Source organism: Hippocampus guttulatus, chromosome 19, assembly GCF_054856545.1.
Source record: "Hippocampus guttulatus isolate MCC_2025c chromosome 19, RoL_Hgut_1.0, whole genome shotgun sequence".
In the NCBI taxonomy this organism is placed as follows: Eukaryota; Metazoa; Chordata; class Actinopteri; order Syngnathiformes; family Syngnathidae; genus Hippocampus; species Hippocampus guttulatus.
In genome coordinates, this window is record NC_141279.1 from 2,381,642 (window position 1) to 2,397,938 (window position 16,297).

Below are 16,297 nucleotides of genomic sequence, written 5' to 3' on the forward strand. Positions count from 1 at the left end.
GGAGCCAAAAGAGTGACAGAGAGGGGGCCTTTAGTACTGCAAATTGAAGCTACAGATAAAATTAGTTCCAGGAAGTGTCCGTTTTCTATGTGTGTGGTGTGAATAAGAGGGTTCTTTGTGCCACTGTGTTCATTTTAGGAGAATTCAGAGCCTCGGGTCACTCAAAAGATGAGGAAGTTGTAATGATAGAAAAGTTAAGACAGATATAAAATAAATAAATATATAAAATTAAATACTGAACCTGCTGGCAAGGAGCCCTTGTGACGCAGGGATGATTTTGGAGTGCCGGGAACACTGGAGGGTCTCTCCCATGTTGTCTCTGATGGAAATAAGGAAATAGATTAATAAGGAAACTTCATATTTCAGGATTCGATACTCTGATTCCAGATTGCTTTTTATTTCAGTTTTGCATATTTGCTCTTCCACACTTGGGGGGGTCCAAAGGATTAGCGCCTCTTAGGACATATTATAGCACGTAAACGACCTGCTCTTGAATAGAAGCACTGTGGTTTTCACCCCGGGTCCATTCTCACCACAGGAAAATTTTGCCTTCATTGACAGAATGTGAGGGGGAAAAAAAATTACATAAAAAGGGCGAGGTATAAAGAACTCTTATTTAATTTGTGCCTTTCCGGTTGGCTCGGCTTTATGGGGTGCTGTTGAACAGAGGAGGCAACTGAGCCAAGCCCATCACCTTAAATGACACGCATGGAGCGAAAAAAACTGGCAGCTCGCGGAAGGATAAGAGCTATGGCTTTGCATTCGATGCACGACGTGAGCAGTAAGCGTGGCTCTCGGGCTAAAAATCTAAAACAGGGATGGGAAACTGGTGGACCGTAACCGCACTCTGAGTTGCGCCCTTATGAGTTTCCTCTGTTACACTGGAGATTTTAGGGGAGATTTGGCAGCGTTTAAGAATGAGGGGCTTAAAATAATATATACTGTACTACTATATATCTTATAAAATTATTCTTTCACTTTTTTCATCTTTCATGACCGCTAGAGTGTGAGTCCCCCAAAAAAACACGTACTAAATCCAAGAATCAACTCATGATCCTGAAAACACGAGTTCCTCTTGTTGTCTACAATTCAGTCATTTTGTAAGCAAGGGCATTTCTCTCAGGAAAACCCCATTTCTTGTGTCACATATAAGTAATTTAGGACATTTAATGTCCACCAACTCACACACTGACCACAATATATAATTATTATTATTTTTGTAATATGTGGTCAGAGTTAATGCTTTTATTTTAGCTGGTGGTACTTCAGTCAAGTCGCCCGCTTTCGTCCAACGCGGGTCTTCTTGGGGCCCTATCGAGCCTGTTTTCGACGTCTCCCTCCTCGAACACACCTTGTTTCAAATGATTAGCTCATCAACAAGGAATCAATCAGGTGTGTTGATTGAGGTATACATCTAAAACGTGCTGGTTTGCGGCATTCGAGGATGGCGATTGGATTGTATTCTTTGCTATAGGCTAGCAAACCAACTGTTAGCATTTTAGCAACAGTCATTCACAACTAAGCCATTGTAAGATGTTAAACTTTGTTCAGGCCAGTTTAAAGTTTAAAATAGGTCTCCGGGGACAAGCCTAATTCGAAATACATAATTCAAAAATTTGGTCTTTAGATTTGCAAAGCACGCCCATTAAAATTGTCCGTGAGCATTTTATTATTTTTGTCCATAACAGCCCATTAGTTCGTAGGATGCAGAGTTGTTAGTTAGCCTGCAATGGGTGATCAATACGAATAGACAACTGGACTAATCAAGTTGGGCCACCATGCAAAATGAAGATTTCTACTCATTTGAATAAAACACTTTTTCTTTTTAAAGCCTGTCAGTTTTAAAAGTGGTACAGTACCAGGAGTAAATCTCATCAAGCTTCCTTGTCACAACCAAACTGAAGTCAAAAACATGTCAGTCACTCTGAATTGCCTTAATTGACCTGCGTATCATTTGACTCGGTTCCTTCCAGCCTCTTTTGAGACCTAAAAAGGAGCCTTAATCATGCACATTCAAAGTATCAACGACAGCACGCGGCACATGAATAACCTCTTTCTCTTTGCATAAATCACTTCGTAAATCCGAAAGTGGCAACTCAACAGTGAGCATGACGTGGTAGGAAGATGGAATGGAGACTTATTGTCTACCAACAAACTTATGCGAGAAGATCCTGACTCCTTGGGGGGGGGAGGAAGTCATCCAAGTTAGCTTTCACAAAGTACACGGATGTATAACGACAGCCACATCTGCTTTTTTTTGTTCATATTGTCCCGTCTCTGTATACCAGTATCTCTGTATCTCCCATCACGTATACCAGCTCACACACTTCCTCCACTATCTTTTCTTTTTATTGATTCTTAATGTAAAGCATTTAGGGCGATTTTTGGAAAGCGCTAAATAAAATGTGTTGAATGATCATGACATTTTCTGTACTGAGCACCGAGGCAAAACATATCATGCAGTTGACCCACAAGAGTACGGGACATAGATTGATTGAATCAAAGGTCAAATAGCTTAAAATGAGTTTTTAAAAAAAAAAACAGTGAAGAGAATCACAGAATGTGCTTCAAGACTTATTTTCCTTGGTGTTCATCGTTTCCCACTGGTCAGACAGTGATGAGTGGAGACTCTTACACGCTGAACCCAGCAACACAGGAAGGGAAAAAAAAACCCCTACAAAACACAAGCCCAGAACAAGGACACACTGCTCTCGCCTACGCATGTAGTTCTGTTACTATAGCAATGTGACACACACACACACAGGACGGTATCTGATCGCTCTGCATATCGCAGTGTATTGAAAAGGGGCCAGAGAAAATAGCACACACACAAACATGCTTATAAATGTTGATTGTTCAGTAAAAATGTCATCAGATAAGAGTTGTAAATTTGAAAAAAAAAAAAAAAAAAAGTCCACACCTGCAGTGCAGTCATGGCTAGCTAAGAGCTAAGCAAACAGCTATACTTAGAAATTACAGTGACACCTACGGGCAACGTTGAGTCTTTATTTTACCGAAGAAGCATGATTGGGAACAGAATATGAAGTCTGACTTGTATCCGGGAAAAAAAGACAGCACGCAAGGAGGACTTGTAAACCCTACCCAGAAAGGCTGGGGCTGAGAATCAAAACCCAAAGCTCAGAACTGTCATCCGGACACGCTAACCACTACACAAAGTGCGGCAAAGTGCACACACACACACACACAAAAAGGGAAGGTTTAACAGTTTAACCTTCCCTTTTTTTTTTTTTTTTTTTTACTTTAATCCTTTCAAGCACCCTGTAACCTGATACCATGATAATATGTCCACTGTAGTAACCGCTGTCCCTGAAAGGGTTAAATAAAATTTAAAGCACTACTTTACTCATGAGAGCTTATGTAAATGTTTGTGAATGTCCAATCTAGAGGGGGGTCGGTGTGCATGTGTGTGTGTGTGTGGGGGGGGGGGGGTTATCAGTTTACAAAAGTCTTCCGGTTGAACAATGCCGATTTGTGGGAGGCTGGTCGTGATCGCATGAAGTTCAATGGAAAGTATTGCGATCTTACAACATACCATATTGGGGGGGGGGGGGGGGGGGGGGGGGATTTGTAAAGAACTTTGACCATGAATAAAAATGGAAATAGAATTCGCCAATGAGTGAAACCGCCACGATGAAAAATATCTATTTACAGTAGAGTCAAAACTGTAGCCTAAACTAGCCTAACCCTATAATGCCAGTTGTACCATATTTGATACATGCATTTTCATCATGTGACTCATTCTTTATATTACATGAAATCATCTGCATCAAATTTGATACTGCAGGTTTAAAATATGATTTTCCCCAAATTTTTATTTTCAGATGTAATCTACATAATGCTTATAAATGGAATACGACAAATATCTAAAACAACATATGGCAGAAATACTTTTGTGGATTTTCTTAAACGTGTACATCTCAGTTCCTAAAAATCAGATTTTTCTGGCCGTTCCTTGATGGGTCACCCATTAAAGGGCTAAACACAGTATTTTGATTAATATTGTGTTTGTAGAATATGAATTCAGCAGGAAAAAACACTTTTTACCCAAACGCAGGTGGCGGCCATTTTGCCACTGTCATGATTCGGTTTGGGACCAACAGGTGGCACTGTCGGGCTCCCCCTGCAGCTGCACACCTGTTGGTCGTTGGGTAATTAGGTGTATAAAAGGACTCCCACCTGAGCACTCATTGTCAGGTCATTGTTGCTTGTTGCTGTCTCTTTGTTGCTGTCATGTTTAGGTCAGGTTTTTGGTTATGTTTCTGTTGTTGATCGTGTTTTGCTTCAGTCATGGTTTTTGTTTGCTACTTTGAATTCGTTTTGTTCTTAGGACTTTGTTTTGGATTTAGTTTCTGTGTTTTATCAATACACTTCTCCAAGTACAACCTGCTCCTCCCTCTTGCCTGCTTTTTGGGGTCCACCTCCACCACGCAACGTGACAGCCACTTGCCGTCACTGAAAATGACATCAGCCACACGCACACACGGAAAAAATAACATTTTAACATTAATCTGTGATTATACAAGCGTACAAATCATTAGCCGTTGTGAATATGAAACTGCAAAAACAATCAAATGTTGGTGTTTTGAAATCTTTTTTGTGACTTCAGAGTTTTAGTTTCATTTTGAATGATCAAATTTCCCATTCTATGCCGTCACACAATTTTGACTTTCAGTGTTCCGCTGTTGCACTTGGAGGGTATTCTCGGGTTAAGATGGAGCTCCGTTCCTACCTTGGCTACGTAATAATAATTTTGATTTGTAAAACCAAACACGCCGCAGTCTATCACTATTTATTATATATAAATATTCAAAAAAATCCAATGAAAAAAACCCATTTTGGTGGCAACTGAGCCGACCTTGTGCAATGTGACATTTTTCTTTTTTCCAAGATGGCGCCCGAGTAGGCAGCCTTCGGCAAGTGCTCTTCAAGAGCCTTGCTTTTTTGTTCTTTTTTTGGTATTTTTGTCTTTTGTTTTGTCACGTTGTTTGTTGTTTCATCGTGTGGACCTGATATGGACTGTTTTCAGCGTTTTTTGGCCACGACATTCGTCAAAGGAGAAGTATCTGTGCTTGGTGGTTGCGCCTTCTCGGCAGCACGCCTGTACCAGCACAGATGTTGATTGGGAGGAATGTCGGCGCCATTGACTGTCGGTGCTGGACAGACCTGGGGTGCTTGTGTTTTTTGCGCCTGTAATGGGCAGCATTTTTCACAACCCCGTTTTGTTCAGTGGCTATGTCGGCGCTGTCGGACAGTCGGCGTTGGTGCGGCTGGATGGATGGCTGCTGAAGTTGAGGATGAGGAGAGAGGAGCGTTGGCGCAGAGCGCCGATGCGTATTTGGAACTGAGAGTCGCCGCTTGGAATTGAAATGGATTTCCATGGGACAGGAGAAGTGAACCAATCTCTTTTTTCGTCAATGGATGCTACAGCTTCTTGTTGACTTTGAAACTTAGCTTGTAGCCGACGTGTGCACATTTTGAGCATGACGTCTCTGATCCACTGGTTAAAGGACACTTTGATTCTCTCCTCTTTCATCTCAAACTGCTTCAAACAACAAAGCGTGTGACGGAAAAGCGGTTAGGACTGCACGACTGTTCGTGTTTTATGTTATGTGTTGTGTTTATTATTTTACTTTATGTTAACTGTTTTGTGAAGCGCTTTGTTACAGCTGTCGCTGTTGTGAAAGCGCTATATAAATCAGCATGTATTGTATTGTATTGTATTGTATTCTTACACCATGTGCAGTTCGTAACCTCTTAATATTGCAACGCAATACACATCCACAGAGGCACTGAAATTCCAGATAGACACTGGTGGCCATGATACCGAACAGTCGAATCCCTTTCTGCAATCTTAAAAGAGAAGGCGAGTTTGGACTGTGTAAAACAATCTGACATGCGCACATGAAGCACCAAATTTCATGTGAGTAACAGGAAAAGAGGATTTAGGAGGAGTGACTCCTTAGTGTCTGTGTCTGGGTTATGAACCCTCAGCTAATTTTAGATCCAAATCCCGGCCACAATTTGACCACTGGAAACATGATCAGAGGCAAAGAAGATGTGAACAGCTCTGTGGGAAAAGTGGTTACACTCTTGAGGTGACATCTAATCCACAACTGTGGTTACACATGGAGAATGGACCGTCTCTCGTGAAAGGGGGGTGTACTGTGGCACTATAAATGATTGCGTTCCATTATTTCAAACATGAATAGAATGTATGAATTCCACTGTTGTGACATCACCAGGGGTAATTTTTTTTCTAACCCCCGATAAGGGAAGGCATTATTTTTCTGTGGTTAAAAAAAAGTTGCTTGGGAAACCGTCACACGTCGGCAGCTGTGTATCGATCTTTCTGTAAACTGCGGTCGAGGCGAACATCCTGAAATTATGACAGCCGAGTCATGCACTGGTTTGCGTAATATTTTCTTGTTTAGTCATTAGTTCATTGAAACAAACCATCACTCGCATGATTAAAAGTGAACTGAAATACAACATTGGCATCATCTTTACTCTATCAAAGGCGCACAAGACTCACCCATACATCATATTACAACCATCTGTCAGGCTTCACCGGTGGGTTCACTCAGGGACAGTCAAAGCAGGAAACAGACGGGGCACTAACATGTCTCAACACTGGTGTGTCTTCGGGTGTTCAGGGACCAAATACATAACGATTGTAGTGACAGAAACAGCGGCATCAGCCAAATCGCTGCCACGTTATTTTGTTCAGCGTTTACTATGTGGTTAACTCATTCACTCCCAAAGACGTTTTTAAACGTCTTTTAAGACTTGGTCTAGAATTGGCTGGTACTGAATGAGTTAAGATACTCCGGGAAATGTGTGCAAATTAAGTGCCAAATTGAGAGTTAAAAGTGATTCTAAAAATAATCAGCAGAGCTTTATTTCAATTTTGAAATTATATTCAGGATTACAATGCAGCGACTTTGTTGCGATATTTACGGACTTTTCTGACCACGTTCTTCTTGTTAGAATGGAGAAGAGAAAGGTGGATTTGCTGTGATAATAATCCGTGAGTCCTAATAAGGCACGGCAAACATAAGAGTTTGTGGTTAGCTGGTCAAAATGTCACGGGGAAAAAAATAGATGCACTCTGTTGACACATTGTAAATTTTGATTAAATACGGATATAATGTTCATGTGATGTCATTTTTATACGACTGCTAAGAATTTTTCATGTTTTCATGCATGTTTTTGGAATGGGGAAGGAGACCGGAGTACCCAGAGAAAACACGGGGAGAACACGCAAACTCCACACAGGAAGGCCGGAGCCGGAATTGAACCCGGCACCTCTGTGCTGTGAGGCGGATGTGCTAGCCAGTCGGCTACCATGCCGCCCTGCTAATAATTTAGTTAAACAACCATTCCGGTTACCCATGTGGCAATTTTGACATTTTAATTGCCAACTCCTGTCCTAAGGTGTTTTGCGTATTCATACCATTGCTTGTTGTGTTGACATAGTATCGCCGTCCTTGTGGAGACATGTAGCATTTCCAGTGAGGAGGCAGAGGGTCTCTCAGGTCCTCCAGCGGAAGCTGACTTAGCGATGCTGTTCTCTATCAAAACAGAATAAGGAAATCGATGTCAGAATGCGGCAATATATCCATCCATCTATTTTCTGATCCGTGTTCTCCTCACAAGAGTCGCGGCGGAGCGCTGGAGCCTATCCCGGCTGTCATCGGGCAGTAGGCTGGGGACACCCTGAACTGTTTGCCAGCCAATTGCAGGGCGCACAGAGACAAACAACCATCCGTGCTCAGACTCATACCTTGGGACAACTTAGAGTGTTCAATCAGCCATGCAGGTTTTTGGAATGTGGGCGTACCCGGAGAAAACCTACACAGGCCTGGGGAGGACATGCAAACTCCACACAGGGAAGCCGGAGATGCTAACCACTGGACCACCGGGCCGCCCTTGCGGCAATGTAGTCAAAACAAATATTAGAAGCTCACAGGATCAAACAACTTTTTCAATGTTAACGATCATAAGTTTTGTTTTGTTTTGTTTTGACATGACATCCAAACAAAAGACACCGCTGCTGCCACATATTGTGCAAACTAAGCAAAGCCGAATTTTAGCGTTAGCATACGTGCGTGTAACACAAATGAACACAAGACAAAAAGAAGGCAAACAGCACACATCTGCTCATGGTTAGCAGGATTACAGAATGGGAAGAACAAGCCCGTTGTAGAACACTGTAAAATATTGTGCAGAGACTTCGGACGGACACATGAAAGTCAAAATGTGGTCATCCGTTCAACTAAAAGGGCCGGTTTGAAAATGTGCAGAGATCATTGACATTCCACTGAATCCCTTTGCTCTGCTCTGTCGAATATTTATCAGCCACGCTCCCCTCCAAAAGGATTAGAACAGTGAGGCCAACTTATTCATTGCTACGGTTTCTTGAAAACAGGAAAATATGATTATGAGACATGAGTCTCTTGGCATGGACAGTAAAGATCGGCTGCAATGGACGAGGAGCACTTACTGCATTTGCTCTGTCGACTACACAAATGTGGCAGCGCTTAAAAACAAAGACACTCTCTGATGGTATAAAGTACACGGGCAATTTTGCTACCTATTTATTCGCCGCTACTTTTTTCCGCCCAGTTTTTGACCCCTGCGACTTTTAATGTGATGCAGTTTATGAATTTTAAAAAAATAGCGTTTCTCCCACACGCTGTTTCGAACGAGGTCGTACTGCGATCGCTGACGAGTGACGTTACTCGCAAAGAATACGTCATAGCAAATAAGCAAATTTCATTGCACGGTTCGCTTTGAACCAGGGCCGAGCCTCGATGTTGGGCGAGCTTTCCAGACCCACTTTCTTTTGAAAGAAAATCCGTGCGTGACCTGCATCCCCCCCAAATTGCAACAAACTGGTTTCCAAAGAGTCCCCCGCCTACTGGCCGGAGGCAGCTGGGAAAGGCTCCAGCCCGCCCCGCGACCCTTGTGAGGATAAGCGGATCAGAAAATGGATGGATGGAGGGTTTCCAAAGGCTGCACTGTTGTGTGGTGAAGTTGCCGGTGAATTTGCACATCATCACTCTTAAATGGCCCGAATAGTTTGGTACATATCGCCCTTCATGTGCTTTTGAGAAACAGATTATGTGTTCTATTTCCAACCACGACAGTGACAAAAAAATATATATTACCCCATCTCTTGAGACGAATGAGTCTTTCGCCTAACGGGCACGATTCAGTCTGTTGCCTCTGGCTGTAGCACAGACCACATTTCATTTTCATTTGAACACCCCCAAGTCTTGGTGAGTGAGAATTAAATAAGCAATGTCTGTGTTTAACGATTGCACTCCCATAGCGATGGCTCAGCCAATCAAGGACGGGCAGTCTGAAAAAGGAAATAATGATTAAATAAATTTATCTTAAGTTTTAGTTCTCCAAGCCTCACTTTCGATTGTGCAATCTGTGACTAACTGGGTTGAAAAGACTTGTAACTGGCAAGTGTCTGTTTCTGTCTCTCTTCAGACACTTTTAATATGCACCACTCCATTGCCAGGCTCATGTACTACATAATTTTACTGCATTACATATTTAATTTTGCCGATCACATAAAACAGGAGATGAAAAAGCACAAAGTGAGGCAGCCGCTACTCTGCCTCACTGCGGGTGGTTAAAATTATGACAGAAGCGGCATGTGCAGACTGCCTCAGAAAACACATCAGGAATTTAAACGGCGGTGAGTCACATCTCTTCCACGATCCGTTTTAATCACGAAGTATTCATATTTCTATTTGACTGTGCATTGCACTCATAACAACTTCCGCCAACAGTTCAGAGCCGAGGATGAGACTCGTCATTTCCAAGACCAGAACCTGAATTTCATCATAGCATTCTACAGCCACAAAGTGTTGCAGGTAGTATTTAGGAATCTCTGTTCAGTTTCATTGTGTTTTATTTTTTTCTCCCAAACTGTTCGTTTTACTTGTTTGCTAAATAACTAAGAAATTACAATGGTTACTATGCTCTGTCTATCCATCCATCTGTTTTCCATTCAGCTTATCCTCACTCGGGTCACGATTGAGCTGGAGCGTATCCCAGCTGACTTTGGGCGAAAAGTGACTGGTTGTCAGCCAAAAGCAAGGCACAGATAGTTAAGCAGCCGTTCACGCTCACATTCACGCAAATGAAAAATTTATAGTCTGAACCTAAGATTTTATTTTTTTTCGAATGTGGGAGGAAACTAGAGTACCTGAAGAATACCAACATAAATCACGAGGGGAACATTCAAACTCAAAACAGGAAGGCCCCAGCCGGGATTTGAACCACCAACTTGGGAACTGACGCTACGCTCTCTCGATGTCACATGGTCATTATTAGTGAATAAACCACAGTATTCTTCGACGGATTTCTGCCTCTGGCAAAAACAGATGGTTGCCATGCGGGGTGCTTTGAACAGCATGTATACTGTGCAGTAATTGTGGAAGGTTATTGATATCTGACTGTCAGACTCTTTTTCTGTCTGGCCTGCCTGGATATGAGTCTCAGCATTGGACAAAATGTTGTGAGTAGTCTGACTCACACAAGAGCATACGATTTGCATCAAGAAAGATAAAGACTTCAGTGGTGGGATGTGGGGTCAAATCTTGGAGCATTCTTATCCCAGCATATGCAACATTAAATAATGCATCGTTGAGGATGGTTAACCTTCTAATACCCATAATGCCTTTGGCTCCACATTCACAGCATGCCAGAAACGCCTATGGCAGATAAACCATACACAGTCATCCATCTCGGTGACACAGACTGAGTAGTAACCACAACAATCATGACTGCTGTGAGCAAGCACTGGATGTTGTCTTTTTATAAGTCCAAACCGAGTTAGAATTTTGCGTAACATGCAATGCTCATAATGGCAGAAATGAAAATATCCAAAAAGGCAAATGGGAACTAAATTGTAATCCTCATTCATATTTATGGACCTTTATTGTGAAAGCATACAACGGAAGTAATGCCATGTGCCTCAAATGACATAACTGGATTTCTAAATAGCACAACACCAACACAGGGACAGCCAAACGAAAGCGGCTTAGAGGAATGTGGAAGAGAAAATAAACTTAATAACAGAGATTCACTTTAAGTAGTGAGAGCTGAAGAGACATTTTAAGAAGAGCTTTTTCTTCAGAGAAAGCGATTTATGATCACAAGTTGGCCACTGTCCGTGCGAATAGACTCAGCCCCCACATTATCGCTGCCGCGAAGACACAAATATGTTGACAATTGTTGATGGACTGACAATGAAGGATAAGGACAAAATCTGGGTCAAAAGGCACATAAACAGCTTGTCTGAAAAAAAGGATGCACCGTGACAAATATAAAACAGCTCAACATTTATAGTTAGATTGTGAAGACGAAATTAAATTCTCACTTCTAAAATAAAGGTATGTTTTACCAACAACATATATAGCAATGTAAGTCATCGGAAAAAACCCCCCACATTCACTAGATTTAAGATGATGGTAGTCGAAATCGGAATGACCGTATATTCATTTATATGCGATGCAAATCGTCGCATGACCCAATGTTGATGTCTAAATATGTGATTCGTTATAGTTAACATCATTATATTTCTCAACATTATATTAACTCATTCACTCCCAAAGACGTTTTTAAACGTCTTTTCAGACTTGGTCCAGAATTGGCTGGTACTGAATGAGTTAATATATTATTCATAACACTACAACATTCTGACTTTTAGAATAATCTAGAAAGACGAACTCGAGAGCTCGATCAATATTAGTTGCGTTCCAAATGAAAAGATGAGACAAAAATATATATATATAATTGGTGAATCCCTTTCGACCTTTAACAAACTAATCTCTGAGGGGAAGACTTTTTTCCAAGATGCTGGAGTCTGTCAGTGAAAATATTTGACCATTCATCCAGAACATTTGCAAGGTCAGGGGTCATCGAGACTCCCAATTATTCCACCCCAAACTCATCCAATCAGTTCCCACAAGCGAGGAAGCATATACAGCACATACAGTACTGTGTAACGTGTGTCATAAAACTTCCAGGACCAGTCCCATGAAAGCTATCCGTATTTCAAATCAAATCCAAAGTAGTGCAGGACCTCTTTGTAGACGTGCTGGTATTTTCTGCACGATAAGGCGCTTTAGAGTATCAGGTGCACCTTCAATGAATGGCCTATTTTAAAACTGTTTCCATATATAGGGCACACCGCATTATAAGGTGCATAGTATAGAAGCTATAATAGTGGCTGCAGTTGCGTTATGCATCCATTAGATGGAACTATGCTAAAGGAATACAATACAATACAGCTTTATTTATGTAGCGCTTTCACAACAGCTGTAGCCGGAACAAAGCACTTTAAAATAATACGACATCAGAAATCAGAATATTCATCCATATATAAAGTGCATCGGATTATGAGGCACACTTTTGAGAAAATTAAATGCTTTTAGATGCGCCTTACAGTGCGGAAAATACGGTAAATCAAATATATGTCCCAAAATTTTAGGCATTATAATGAAAACAAAAATACATTGTTCACAAAACATGAAACAAAAAGCACAATGGTGCTCTTCAGTGTTTTTCTTTTAATGCCACAAAACTTCTTCAACATCATGACATGTAATGACGTGGCCCAATTGTCACTGCTCTGAATACAACTCCAACCTTGAGCAACAACTAAACTTTTCAGGCCTTTTTTTTTTCCAGGGTGGTGATTCATGAATGCACTGATCAGCAGGTTAGCAACGTCTGAGCCCAGACTTTGTGGGATTGTCCTGAAGAGGTGAGTCACGCCATCCCATCTGTTACCATCTGTGTCACCATCACAGTTCGTCATGATTTTTTTTTTTTGTCGTCAACGCCAGTCACTCAATCCCTCACTGCGAGGAGGCGGATGAAAACACAGACTCAGCAGTCCACGGCTTGAACAGATTGGCTAATTAACAAGCCCAGCATACAGTAGTTGACAGGTATGCACCATATGTGAGACAACTGCAAGGATGCAAGACTGCAAACTGAACCCGAGCTCTAGTGATTTCTCGTGGAACCATCTGGACTTGGAAAGTTGAGTCTCTATGACAGGTCAAGGCCCGCTGACCTCTTCTCCGGCAAGGGAGAAGCTATCGAGTGGATACAGTAAGTGAGCCACAAATGAAAACCAAAACCCTAGGACAACTTCGGCGCCGCCTGCAAGTTTCACAAAATGATTTTGACAATGTACTTGACAATGGCTTCAAATGTCCTCCTTACAAGCCAAAAGGCTCATGTTGAAATGAATTGCAGTCAAACGCAATTCGTTCCATGGAAATTCTTTACCATCGGAAATAATTCAAACACAAATAAGTGTTTGTCCTGGCGTGGCTTTTCTCTGCTTAACCCTTCCATGCACCCTGTGACCTGGTACCATGATAAGCTGTCCACTGTCGTAACCGCTGTCCCTCAAGGGGTTAAATGCTTCATAATTTAAGTAAACGACAGCTGATAAGATGTGCACATTTATGATATAACATAAAGTGTTTATATTTTGGGTTTCGTTGCTCTCTAAAACATCTGAATTTAAATGCATTAGTTCAATAGTGTATGTTACTAAACCCTCAACAAAATTGTTTCTGCCGCTGCACCGATCTTATCTGCATGAAAGAACGTTGAGTCCTATGTTCACTGTAGGACAGTTTTGCAAAAAAGAAAAAAAAAATGGCTGACTTCATGAGCATTGCTTCACCGTGTACTGTGTTGTGAATTCCATTGACTTCAGTGTATTTCAGGGGCTTTACTTTTCAAATAACATTTTTAAAAAAATGCATGCGTCATCTTAAAATCCAAGTTTGCTCATTACCAATACAAAACAAGGCTACACTCTGACACAAACTCCCACACGGTCTCTCAAGGGAGTCGTAACTCCATCATCGCCATTGATATAAGCAGGCCTTTAGGTAGCGAATGTACTATAACCACTCTTTGGAGCACGGAGTTCCCAACTCATTTGGGATCGCTCAGCAGGCGTTGAGACCTCGTGAATAATACAGCCGGGGGAGAAATTTCTCACACAGAGACTGAGCCACTAAGCTGCCTAACCTAGACAGACAAATGTATCCGAGATTTGACAGGATGGAGAGAAGGAGAATGAAGTGCTTGGAAGGCGAAAGAACAACAAGGCCAATCTTTATTTGGAGATTCTGTGATACGTTGGGGAAATGTGGGAGACTGTTGCGACACTGAAGGAGGAGGATGCACATTCTCGCACACACACGCGCACACACACACACATACACACTCTCAGACATTGACGCTGTGCAGTGTATGCACACATATGCTCAGACTAACTGCCGGCATTGTCTACTTAGGTCCTCTGTGCGAATGCGTGTGTGTGTGTGTGGGGGGGGGGGGGCGCATGGGTGAGGGGCAGGGGGGTGCACGCACACATGTGTAGGCCAGTCCTTACAGCTGACAAAGACTATTTTGTTATCATCCATCTCCACGATTTAGAAGATGAGAATTATTCAAGCGCATAAATTGTGTAAAAACACGAAACACTGCATATACTGTACGCAGCCTGCATTGATTGCTGACAAAAAAAAAAATATTGGGACACCTTGCCGCGATACCTATTTCAAGCAGCAGTTGCACGCGGGGGCGTGGCGGCCATCAAGGATTTCAGGAGATTCCCCAACGTGCGTTATATTTCAAGGCCGGTTGAACCAAACAACGGCCGGGTTCGCCGCCGTCCCTCACGCACGATGGCCGCCGTCCAACCGTTGTCCATCCTCCCTCCTTGAGTTGCCCCACTCCCTCCCACAGCCGACGAATAACACCCGGGTTGAATTTTGGTCCCAGTATATCACTGGTTGCATCGTCCATCCATCCAAACCCAAATTATGGAGTGTGACTGTTAAGAGGTCACTGATGTTGCACGAGAGGGTCAACTATCTGGTTAATCCCAAATGTTTTTGACAGGGTGGAGGATAGCGTTCTCAAGATCTGTCAAACCAGCTCATCCAGCCATGCTTTTTTAAATAAGATAAGAAAACCTTTATTTGTCTCACGATGGAGAAATCCCCTTCCCCAATGTATTGTTTTTCCTGGTTCTTTTTGACCGGCGATTTCTGTTTATACTTAGTCGGCGCGCTTTTGTTATTAACTCACTCAGTACCAGCCAATTCTAGACCAAGTCTGAAAAGACGTTTAAAAACGTCTTTGGGAGTGAATGAGTTAAATAAATATTTTTTGTGCGTATTTTGTTTGTGTCTACGTTTGTGACATCCGATCCCCATTCCGTTTGTTCCCGAACGGTGTCAAATATGAGTAAGCAGTTGGTGCTTAATTAAAAAAAAAAAAAATGTCAACACATTGATGCACAATGTAGCCATTTTTAACAAGTATATATGTAATTCTGCTAATAATTTTATTTATCATTTTGATTTTTGAATTATAACACGTGAAACAACAAAACAAGCAGTAATTTATTTAAAAAAATACAACTTTTTCATATGAATGCATTAATATAATTGAGGTGGCCCTCAACAACCGTTTAATTTCCGTTCAAATTGCTATTTAAATTTGCGTCGACTGCATGATGTTATCGGGAAGATCACATGGAAGATAATACAACCGCTTAAGTCGTGATAGAAATAGTCCTGGTTGTAGTCGTTATTTTTACAATTGTTAGTAGTATATTTGACATGTCCTTACAAAACTCCAGAGTTATCTTCCATTTGGATCATGACGAATCAAACGCTAAAGCACGGCCAAATGAAAATAACTATAATTACTCCGACTGAGCTAATGTTTTTTTTTTTCAAAACACAACTCAAATTAGAAACAGTGACATGCCTCCAGCGTAAGATGACGTCTCAAAAAAAAACAAAAAGTTTCTTTTGCCGCAAAAAAACCCAAATTGGTAGCTAAAATGTCTCACCGTGGAAAAAAGTTTCTGGCTGTTACCACAACACAAACAGCTTTTTTTCAGTTAGCAGCCGCTACGTGCTGGCAAGATGTACAGCAAATTGTTCCCAGGCCCTGGTGACAGCTTTTACCACAAGATATGTGAAAACCGCAAATGAGTTGCGTCGTCTTAAGGCCAGTTGGAAAGAGGGTGTGTCACGGCTAACCAGCTGACATTACACGGTCGTATGCAAAACCTACTGTACGTATGTGCGTGATGACACAAATGACAGTATTGTGATGTGACGGAAGCACAGAGGCCCGTTTTTTTTTTTTTTTTTTTTTAGTTTTTTGTTTTCCTGCTAGGAAGCACCTTGTTGGCTGGCCT

At 41.8% G+C, this 16,297-nt stretch overlaps 1 protein-coding gene and 1 long non-coding RNA gene across 3 annotated transcripts in view; one reads left to right on the forward strand and one right to left on the reverse strand.

Annotated features, from left to right (window-relative positions):
* The window catches only part of gas7b (growth arrest-specific 7b), a 38,125-nt gene that overhangs the window by 18,633 nt on the left and 3,195 nt on the right, over positions 1-16,297 (reverse strand). For both annotated transcript variants that reach the window (XM_086137968.1, XM_086137967.1), the window contains 2 exons: positions 7,475-7,592; positions 242-319 (listed from right to left, as the gene is read on the reverse strand). In XM_086137968.1, coding sequence (XP_085994094.1) covers positions 242-319; positions 7,475-7,592 — 196 coding nt within the window. The remainder of the gene's footprint in view (positions 1-241; positions 320-7,474; positions 7,593-16,297) is intronic.
* On the forward strand, positions 9,528-14,386 carry LOC147189539 (uncharacterized). Its single transcript, XR_015103907.1, has 3 exons — positions 9,528-9,911; positions 12,736-12,811; positions 12,894-14,386. It is a non-coding gene; the product is annotated as an uncharacterized LOC147189539 (long non-coding RNA).